A 12,082-nucleotide genomic window follows, 5' to 3' on the forward strand; every position below is an offset into this window, starting at 1 on the left:
AATTGCGGTCATGAAGTATCTCATCGAGTATGAAACCATTTCAATTGTGGATACTTGATTTTGTTTTACAACACTTAAAGTTACGGTTCTGAGTTACTGATTCAATGAAGTGTTTTGAGGGAAGTACTTGTTCTTTGTAAATGAAACGTATCATGTGGATGAATTTAAAAATTATTTTTCACTAAGGTTCAAATTTTTTTTGTTGAACAAAATTCCCATTATTCTTTGAAAATTTTTCCTTTTATTTGTTTTTATGTTTATCTCCTCAAAAATTTACATTTTCTATTTTTGGGGGGGGGGTTCCTTGTCCAGCTTTTACTATACTTATTTGTCTTTTCTTGTTTATAGCTTATTATTTTATTGATTAGATATGGATTTTAAAATATTTTGGCCTCGAGCATCACTAAAGACACATTGATTGGCGAAATGCGCATCTAGTATAGAAACATTGGGACCTTTTGTGCTACTATTACCACTGGGTCGATGCTTCTGCTTGTGGACTGAACGTCCTCGAGATGGCAAGTATAATAGTACTGGCATGAACATACGGATTTTTTTAATAATAGAATTTGCTGTTACAAAATTTGGGAAATAATTAAAAAAAAAACAAGGAATGTATCTCTCTCATGCAAAGCTCTGATTCATAACCCGGCTTTGGCTAAACTTTTTGGGACTTTTTGTGTATAGCTCTTCATATTGTTTAATTAAAATTTGGATTATCCTATATCTTGGCCTCGAGCATCACTAAATAGACATTAATTGTCGAAATGCGAATATTTTGTAGAAAATTGGCACCGTTTATTTTATTACAATTCTTGGTGAAGGCTGGGTTTGAAGGCTCATTTCCTAAAAAAAAAGCGTATCTATCAATTATGCATATGGTGTAGTAGCTCAATGATTCTTCTTTTAAAGTTAGTTATTAAGATCAAGTATGGCAAAGGTAATTACACAAATCTGAGGTCGTCTTACTATTTTTAAGTATATGGGCGCTATTTGTGTGTATATATTAAATTTTAATATCTTTAAATCATTCAGCTCCTTAATTAATTGTTCACCAAATGCTTTTCATTTTTATTAGTAGATCTTAACGGTGGTCATCCCAGAAAAACGTTTTGGATGTCCCAAATCTATAAAGTGTCAATTTGATTATATAAAGATATAAATCTTCTAACCTCGGCTGATTCCGCTTCTCTCCGTTCGAATCAAACGAGTTTTGTGACCAATGATGTAAATATAAATCGGAAATATTCGACTGTTCTCGGCGTTGAAACGATAATTGCTGAAATAATATGATTGGTTCTTGTTCGACTATTTTACTAACTCCTTAGTATAAATGTTTAATTTGCTGCATTAGACTTGAATAGATCAGCGGTTTATTCAGAGAAAGGTAAGGTCTTTATAACATGTAAAACAAAAGTGGGTGTACTATATTTTAAAAGGAAATGTTGACGGCGCTTACTTATGAAACTAATATATATATATATATACATTGAAAAGATATGAACAAGTCTAAATTGAAAATAAATATAAATAAGACATAGATATACGTGTAATCTTAATTGATAGTTTTCTTTGTCATCATTTTTCATTTCTAATGAAATATACCATTTTTTTTAAAGTAATTGCACACATTAGTGCTTTGTTAATAACCTTTAATTGCAAAGAAGACTTCACACAGTTCAATTCGAATATAAATTCAATCTGTAAATCTGAACGCTTAATTTACTAAATTTGCGGTAAAGGAAAAATACAAGGAACTATGCAGGGCAGAATTGCGCAAGCTGTTTACAAACAACAGTCAAATTTCTTTATACTTGCATATACTTAATTTTGTTTTGGTATCTTTGATGAGTTTATTTAATCCGATAAAGAAAATTATTATGATTTATATAGGCACAAGACACATAATGTACTTATGATCTTTAATTTTTTTTCTTTTCCAGCATTTATTGATTGAACTTTCAGAAGATGAAGACCCTGATAGTGTTTTGTTGCCTGGTTGTTGCAATTTTTGCTTCTCCTTTTAAATTCAAATTTAAGGAAGGATCTGCCATTTATGATGCAGTTGCCCATACTGCATCGGTAAGTAGAATACTAGTATATATCGGATGTTGAAAATAACTGCCAAGTTAGCAAAGGTTTGAACACATCTTAGATTTATAAACATATGGCTTTAACGACTAAAAAAGTACATCGAATAAGTTTCATCATACCATTAAAGTCCTGACTAACGAATAATTTTCAATGGATATTTTTTAGATAAATTTGAAATACTTGAAAGATCATGACACAAAAAAAACCTGCTGGTTTCGAAAATAATTAGGTTCAAAATTTGAATTATGTTTGCTTTATTCAATTTTATGACAAAACTTGTAATTTTATCATTAAAAAAATCAATAAAATTTATTTTAAAAGTCTTATATAGACGCCGATTTAATTATTCTGTCCAGAATTTGGTCGGAAAGGAGTTTCAAATATAAGAATTTCATGACATCAAGGAAAAAACTTTCAGCAACGAGCCATTAAACGTAAATGATCGCGTGTAGAATTATTCCCCTGAAACTACCCTTTAGAAACGAATATCACAGGGTAAGCAAATATCAAGCTCTCACATTTGTCTTGTTAAAACACGTATCTTGATATCACGGATAAAAAAAAATAAGTGGAAAATTTAACCAATCTTTTAAAAAAGAAAGTATTTATAAAGCTACTAAAAATGTCGACCTAGATCAAAATGATATACTTAAGATGTAATTATATCTACTGATCATATAGAAGTATCATTTCATTGTGTTATTGCTGTCGTCTAAAAACTAATGATGAATAATATTCTTTTGAATGAACAAACATCAACTATAAGTGTATCACCAGCCAGTAGTCAACACTACAGGGCTGACATGAATATCAATAATGTGGTCATTAAAATTTTGATAAATTTTCTGTTTACAAAACATTGAATTTTTCGAAAAACTGCGGATTTTCTTATCCCAGGCATATGTTACCTTTTCCGTATTTGGTACAACTTTTTCGGAACTTTGGATCCTCAATACTCTCCAGCTTTGTAATTTATTGGCTTTTTGAATATTTTGATATGAGCGTCACTGATGAGTCTTTTGTAGCTGAAACGCGCGTCTGGCGTACTAAATTATAATCCTTGTACCTTTGATAACATTTGTGTTGGAGAGGAGTATATACATATTCATGAGAACTTACTTGCAACACATAAATACATAAGTTAACAAATGTGTGTGACTACACAAATCATCCTCGCCATTTCACAAGAATTTACAGTTTTTTTTTACACTCTCTGTAACGTAAAAATCAGAACTTGATCATTGGATTTGAATGACACAATTGAATCCATCGAAAAGCAGGTGCGTTATAATGATGTGCTGCTTCATATGACCAGACGATATTTCTTGGGCAAAGTTATTGTCCATATTTGAACTTCAAATCAAACTCCGCGGGGACAAATTAAACTTTATCGAAAGTTGAAAGTCATTTTTTTGGAAAATAACGGAATCAAATTATAAGTTTTTATGTTTATAAAATTTCCAACAAATAAGCAAAGTGACTAATAATTTTTATGTTTTTCAAATGCACAATGAGAGCCGAATCATGTATGAAATTTGAAATTACTCAAAAGTGTCAACATAAGAACCAATTTAATTTCTTCTATACGCATTTATCGATAAAATACTAATATCATAAAGATAGTTTGGTTATATCATTACCGAAGAAACATTTAAAAAAATAAGTTGACGGAAAAAAGCAACGAAATTTACCCCAATTTCCTATTTATATATTCATTACATTTGCTAGTAACACGATCGTAAGTAATAAATAATACACTTTTTCCAAACAGATGGTACACAAGAGAGACACTGTAAAGAGAGATGCCATGGCCATGGCCTTTAGATGGATTGATACCGATAGAGATGGACACATTAATGGTAACGAATTTGCCGCATTTTATGCAAATGCACACATACCTGGACTGGACTACAGCCGGAGTCGATGGAGACAAATCTTCAACTTAGCCATACCTCAAATTGACACAAACGGGAATGAAGAGCTAGAAATTGGAGGTAAGTTTTGTGGTTTCCTTATATAGAATAGATAATAGTATAATACCTTGAAAGCACTAACATGACAAAATACGAAGAAAAAGAAAACAAAAGATATCCAAAGCCCTGATTATCAATTAAGCACTAAACGAAAATAACTATAATAGACAACAACCAAGAACAGATATTTGTTTACAGGCTACTGATTTTGGTCATGCACATAATAAGGTGGGCTAAATTGCTTGTAAGCACACCAAAGAGACGAAAAATGTCAAAATTTTGTTTTACACATGCACAATTTGATGTTTAGTACATTTAAATTAACATTTGTGAACTCGCCTTTTTCTTGTACACTGGTATGTTTGTGTTTATTCAAAATGAAAAGATCCCGGGTTATTTATTTCAATGTTCTTACTCAGACTATAATTGGTTAATTGGTTACCATTGTGAAATTAAAAAGATTAAAATTAGTAGGTTGACACAAAAGACGACTAGAATCTACAGTGTTGTCATTTATGAGCCAATATATCAAGGATGTAATCAGAAACTATAAGTCGAAATGAAACGGGATTGCTTCCCTTAGAACATAAGTACGTAAGCGGTTTAGGTAGGGAAGTACTTATTATTCTTAGTCGCTTTGACCGCCGCATTGTAACACAGAGGTCAAGGGTTCCAGTTGGAGAAAACAACATGATTTTGAAAGTAGAATCACGTTCTCCGGTAACAGAAGAAACGCCATAAGCTATGACATTCTACATTGTCCCCAGTCTAAGAGAAGTATTAATTGGTACAGAAGACTCGTTGCGTTAACCATCATTATGCTTACAGCTTATATTTATTCGTTTTTTTTGTTTTTTGTAGAATTCCGGTCTTTAGCAGAGCATGGAATGAGGGGATATTAAAACACATTGTGACAACGTTTTACCCGTTGTTTTCACAGCTATTACAGGAACATTGACCTAAAAGTCTGATTCAATATAAACCATTTTCTGACTTTAAACAAAATTTGTGTCTGTTTTTCTTATTTATTTTTTGTCTGCTTTAACCGAAGCTGCTCTGCCCAAATTACAAACAAATTTAACACATTTTTAATGTATCAATATGAAATTTTTCTTTTTATTTACGCGATTTATAATCCAAAGCTGGCTTTTCATGTTGCTTATCATTTGCTTTGTGACAAATAGTTGCCTTCTTGCATTCATACAACTTTAAATATTGATTTTGATACTAAAATTGGAAAGAGGGTCTGCTAAAACTTTGATACTTTTAAAACTGTGTATATCTTTCAAATAATGAACAAGCAAGTTATAGTTTTCAATTATTCAGGAACAAATAAAATAATGAACTTTTTTCCTGGTTTGTTCACTTTGTTTTTGTAGTTTGTAAAGTCAGATATAAGAAGATTTGGTGTGCGTGCAAATGACACAACACTCCATCCAAGTCACAATTTGTAAAAGTAAACCATCATAGGTCAATGTACGACCTTCAGTACGAAGACCTAGCTCACCGAACAACAACCTATAAAGTGCCCCGAAATAACTAGTGTAAGCAATTCAAACATGAAAATCAACAGTATTACCTATAATGTATATAAAAAAATAGAAAACGAATAACAATTATGAACCACATCAACAAACAATAACCACTAAACAACATATTTCTGACTTAGGACAAACGCATGCAACGGGTTTATACGATTTAACATTTTTCACAGGCGTTGACATTCAGCAACCTAAAACAATAGGGTAACAACACAACATTAAAAGACACTATAAAATATTAATTTAAATAGCGTAACTAAATCAAAAGGTAGACAATTTCAGAAGTTAATGACTTAAAGCCACATATTCATACATATATCTTAAACTAGAACGTATGTCTTTTAAAAAAAGCTTATAAGAAATAAGGAGATGTAGTAAGATTGCAGATTAGACAGCTGTCAATATACAGGTCATTAGTCAAAATTTTATATGTTAAGATAGTCGGTAAAAAAAAATAGCCACTCAAAGTGCTAGTGACCTTATAACATATATAAACCTTCTAACATACTGCGTCATGATCACTGCCTTAGTAATCTATACTATTTAACGAGAAGACCTCATTTGGTGTGTCGCTTCTCTTTTTTCCACAATAAATCAATCAACACGCTTCTGTGTCCTATAGGTACAGTGCATAGTTGCATTTGTCATCCATTCATATGATTATTCAGGTTGAGTTATTTATAAAAAGGCATTCGGATATTGTCCCGTCATTGGACGAAATTTTAAGTCAGATGATACTTCCGGTTTGCGTTTTACTGTATACTTTGTACATACATATACTACGAATAAAGTATATTTTAATTCTATCTGCTATCATTTTCAAGTTTACTACCCACGGCGGTCACAGAGTTTATTAAATAGAAGTTCTGTATACTATATCAATGACCACCATGGATCGTTAGTAAACTTAAAATTAAAAGTAAATCCACTTTATTCATAAAGAAATGAATGTTCATTATATACAGATAAGCACATGTCTCATGTGAATTTTTGATACCTTTTCTGAAATTCTCCAGCCATTAAATCTTTTACAAAATTCATTGATTACAAAAAAAGAAGGTGTGGTATAATTGCCATGTTGAGACAACTCTCCACAAGAGACCAAAATGACACAGATATTAACAACTATAGGTAACCGTACGGCCTTCAACAACAAGCAAAGCCCATACCGCATACTCAGCTTTAAAAGCCTCCAAAATGATGATGTAAACCAATTAAAACGGGAAAACTAGCGGCATTATTTATGTACAAAAAATGAACGAAAAACAAATATGTAACACATAAACAAACGACAACCACTGAATTACAGGCTCCTTATTTTAATGTTCATAACATAATATCGAAATGGACAGAAAACCAAAAATTGGGAATTTTGGAAACAAAGGAGGAGGGATAGAATAAAATAAATTCTTGTCCCCAATAACCAATAATTTATGACACATTTGAAATTCTCCAGTCATTCAATATTTTACAAAATTCTCCAAACAACACTTTGCATTCTTAAACTACGCAATGAAAGCCCGCTTTTTCGCGGGTGTGTTCTAGTAATATATTAATTTAAGAAGATGTGGTATGATAACCAATAAGACAATTCTCCATCCAAGTCACAATGTGTAGAAGTAAACCGTTATAGGATTGTTACAATGCAGATTTTCCTTTTCTATTCACTTTTGGTTTAAAGTAAATTTTTGTGAATGACAGTGAATAGTTCTACTTATTAGGTAGAAAAAAAAAACATTTATGATTACTGCTTAAAACTTAACACACTTCTTTGTTATATTAATCTTAAGATCTGTATACTTTTTGGTGATGATTCAAAATTTCATTTTTGAGTAATTGAGTATTTTGGAAAAAAGGGGGAGGGTTTTTTACATGTCGTGCCGTATCTCAAAAACGATTAATGATTATTACTTAAAATTTTACACACTTCTTTGTTACTTTAATCTAAAGATCTGTATACTTTTTGGTGAAGACTCAAAATTTAATTTTAGTGATATTTATTTTTTTGTTAAAAAATAAACAGGCTGGGGGGGGGGGGGGGGGGGGGGGGGGGGGGCTGGGGGTCACATGTCCCGCCATGTCTCAAAAACAATAAATGGTTATTGCTTAAAAATTTCTCAGAAGCTATTTATGATTATTGCATAAAACTTCCCCACAAGACGTCGGGCGTATCATGCGCTCATGGCGCAGCTGTTTATTTGTTATTTGATGAGAAAGATTCAGGTTCATTATTAGCCCTTAATTGTACCTATATCATTAAAAATAATAATCATAAAATGTCTTTTGCCAGTAAAAGGTAATAGAAAAAATTGATCTTACTGGACTTTTTGGTGTATTCAGTTAGGATGGTACACAATGGTTGGAGTTCGGTAAAAAAATAGTTACCCCAAAAATTAGTAAAATATTCAGATAGTTAAGGAATATTCGAGCTCGTCAGTCGAAACATAACTGACACTGTCATTGTAAAAGGTTAAAAAAAATCCTACCAAAAGACAAACAGCTGTCTAAATGTTACAATATACAAAACTTATGACTAAGCAAAATAAACTCACCAAAAAAGTTGATCGTAAGTGCAAGGGTAATTCGATTCGGCACCACATATGACACCCATCGTGATGCTGATGTAAGTACAGCTCAATGATTCGGTAGGTAATATGCAAAGGAAAGTGGACGGGATCGGATTGACGACAAATTGTAAATGTTCGTCGTCATCTGTGAAACGGAAATTCTATAACTGTCAACAACTGGTGATTGCGTCTGTAACATTTCAAAGAGATGACTTCAATTTCAACACGAAAAACACTTGGTTTAAAATCTGCCTAGTAATATGAAATGATGGGAAAAGCAGGCTCTTTAATATTGCACAACTGGAGAAATATACTCTATTTAGTGACTTTGGAATGTTGCTTCATTGAAATGAACCAATTAACAATTAATTAGCTGCAATAATCTCTTTTAAATGTTTTGTTCTTTCGTTGTGTTGATCTCAACAAATCCTCAAATACTTCATGGTTGTCGTTTGTCAATAAGAAGATAAATGATGCAGACATAACTATAGATATTGATCCTTTATTGCAAGTTAGAAGGGATTTCAACTTATCGCCATACTTGTGTATTTGTTCTTTTTACACATTTGACTGTGGCCTTGTTGATTTTTTCATTGTAAACAGGAAAATTAAAGTATAGTATGACTTATATAGCTAACTACGCGTTATTGGCTTTGCTTATTGTTATGGCCGTACGGTGACCTTTAATTGATAACTTCTATGTCATTTTGGTCTTATATAAACAAAAAATTGAATAAATTATTAATTAACAATTTTAAAAAACTGTCAATCAGATCTGCTGGCTAGAAAAACCATTTATCCTGGTATCTATGTTAGGTTCATATGCAGCCTTGAGACTATAGGTAACACAACTAATTAAAAAAAACAATGACGTCTTTGAAATTTTATGCAGTCCAAATCATAAAACCAAAACAAGCAATGACCTATGTTGTATATTATGCAGTCCAAATCATAAAACCAAATCAAACAATGAAGTCTATGGTATGTAATATAGGCCAAATCATAAAACCAAATCAATTAATGACGTGTATGTTATGTTATACAGGCCAAATCATGAAATGAAATCAATTATTGACGTTTGTGGTATATTATGCAGGCCAAATCATATTTGATACCACAAAACTTTAATATTGATTAGAAGGAACAATTAGCTAGGAAAAAGCCATATGTGAAAGGTAGAAACAGCAGTGAAACAAAATGTTCTATTTTTTATTTTGACAATCAAATAATTAGATCTTAGCCAAGACAATTTCGAAGTTGTTGAGCAATGATTATAGCTGTTTATAGTTTAAACGTTTTTAAACTTTTTCGAATTTTGGGTCCTCAATGCTCTTCAACTTTGTATTTATTTGGCTTTTTAACTATTTTTGATCTGAGCGTCACTGATGAGTGTTATGTAGACGAAACGCGCGTCTGGCGTATAAAATTATTATCCTTTTACTTTTGATAACTATCAAATCCGTAAATAATTAGACTAATCTTCTTCATAATAATCATTATTAGTTTTAACTATAAAATTGTAAATGGCATATATTACAATTGTTATAAAAACATTTTGGAAAGAGGACAGTCACGTTGCATACTGGTAAGCTTTGTTTATGATTTTTAAAACTGAATCTGTGGATACCAGCAGGTTCTACAAGGTTATACCTTACAATAACGTAAAGAAGATGCATTATGCCTATGAACAGTTTGATCGATTTCAAAACTTGGTGTTAGGGACCAACCGTTTAACCTAATGGGGTTATGGATTTTATGTTTGAGTCAGAATTTTATTTTTGATCAGAGCTCGAACAATTTTATTTCATTTTTCAACGCTATCAATCAAATTATTTTGTTCAAAATTTATCATTATCAGTAATTGGTGAAATCTGGATATAGAATATTTTTCTCTCTCTGCTTGAACAGAAATATTTTTCTTGATCTAAAAGCTGCCTTGAGAACAGCAACCCTCTACCAATGAAATCGTGATAAAAATACAAGCCCTAAGATATTCTACCAACTTGTAGATATATACTTCGTATGCAGGTCCGTGGGAATGATCTTGATACTGATCAATAATGTCAGTTTCAGACAAATTTTTGTTTGATTCAGGTTGATTGTTGCAGTACCATGTGTCCCTACATTGGACCAGGATACTTTTATCAACGTTGGTCATTCTTACTTTATATGTAATAAAGCAGTACCAACTTCTTTAATTTGTCTTTTGGCATGAATTGTGGAATACTTTTACCAGTTGAAGGAGTCTTACACTGGGTGTACTTAAACCTGAGCTCATAAGAATTTAAGTATCCACATCTCATTCACGCCACCGCAATTACTTTGAAACCCGTCTTTGATTTGCTTAATATACAATTTATGTTTATAATTTTGAAGCTCTTGTAAGACCAACCAATGTTATGTTATCTGGAAGAGCACTTATGCAGTTTATGGTGTCCAATATATTATTAATTATAATAATAATAATAAAAATTTATAGAGCACCCTATATAAAAAATAAAAATTACTCTGAGGCGCTGTACACACAGCATGGTAATTAAAACCAAATCAAAGACAAAGGCATAAAACATAAACTGTGTTAGATTCACGTACTAAAATAAAATATATAACAAAAATGCCTACCATGATATACTAGTAACAGGTCGATACAAAAATAGCAATCTAGGTTAAAAATCATGCAAAACAAACAAAAATCCTAAAAAGGTATACAAAAAAAATGCATTAAAAGTTTCTACAAAACTACATGACCTAGTAAAACCCCGTAAAAGAGAAAGGAAAACGTCTGATAAAAAGCAATGCGATAAAAATGAGTGTTGAACTTTTAGTTAAGGACTTGCATTGTTTTAAACTGTTAGGGAGATTATTCCAAAGAGATGCCGCGGCCCAATCGAATTGTCTTTCACCGTACGTCTTTGTCCGCACTTTTAGAACGGTAAGTAATTTAGTTGAGCTTGAATGCAGAGATCGGTTTGGTACGTGCAAAGTGACCACTTCCCGAATGTAAGCAGGACCAATGTCATTCAAAGCGCCGTACACATTAGTAAGTATTTTGAATTGTGGTCTGTATTGGACTGGCAACCAATGTAAATCGGCAAAAATATTCCCATAATCTAGTCTGGATGTTACTAGACTGTTCACGAATGCTTGCAAGCGGATGTTGTTATAAAGCTGCGAATACGTCCAATGTTAATGTAAGGTGTTGATCAAAGTATACGCTTAGGTTTTCACATAGGATACAATACTTATAACTGTATTGCCGACTTTGAGTAAGAGATTTGGTACACTCACCTCCAGATGTTTCGATGTGAATATGATAAGTTCGGTTTTATCTTGATTAAGTTTTAGCATAGTTTTTGACATCCATGAACTAATGTCGGAAAGACACAATTCAGGTTTTGAAAAATAATTCTCCCAGTTGTCTAGCGGCTTGATAATTGTAGAAATATCCAGGTCTTCATGTGTGTTTGAAGTTCCAAATGAACATTGTCATACATTCTGTCGGTGCATGTGTCTTGGAATGTTTTTCTCTGCCAGTTTATGACGCATTTATACTAAATCCATTGGATGTAAGATGTGACTTGATTGATAATTTCGTTTTATATAAATGATTTTTAAACAGTTGTAACTTGCTTTGAACAAGCTTTCAGTGACTGCGAGTACTCTCAGATCTGTCATTTGTTGATGGGATTTACAAGTACCCGTCCATGTCCACTCTATGTAGTATTTATATTTGTATCTATCTGATGAGTTAAGCAATTTTCCACTGATCTTCATAGATTGTTCTTATGTTGTACGGTTTCACAACTGTCCCAGGTTAGGGGAAGGTTTGGATTTCGCTAACATGTTTAACCCCGTCACATTCGGCATGTATGTGCCTGTCCCTAGTCAGGAGCCTGTAATTCAGTGG

The 12,082-nt window shown here is 32.1% G+C and overlaps 2 protein-coding genes across 2 annotated transcripts in view; one reads left to right on the plus strand and one right to left on the minus strand.

Moving 5' to 3' along the window:
* The window catches only part of LOC134683391 (uncharacterized), a 35,533-nt gene that overhangs the window by 14,303 nt on the left and 9,148 nt on the right, over positions 1-12,082 (minus strand). The window lies entirely within an intron of this gene.
* On the plus strand, positions 1,254-5,417 carry LOC134683390 (uncharacterized). The gene is made up of 4 exons (XM_063542672.1): positions 1,254-1,387; positions 1,944-2,082; positions 3,866-4,088; positions 4,929-5,417. The coding sequence occupies exons 2-4, from the start codon at positions 1,969-1,971 to the stop codon at positions 4,967-4,969; spliced, it is 378 nt and encodes a 125-aa protein (XP_063398742.1). The 5' UTR covers positions 1,254-1,387; positions 1,944-1,968; the 3' UTR covers positions 4,970-5,417.

This window comes from Mytilus trossulus, chromosome 9 (genome assembly GCF_036588685.1).
Source record: "Mytilus trossulus isolate FHL-02 chromosome 9, PNRI_Mtr1.1.1.hap1, whole genome shotgun sequence".
NCBI classification, from domain to species: Eukaryota; Metazoa; Mollusca; class Bivalvia; order Mytilida; family Mytilidae; genus Mytilus; species Mytilus trossulus.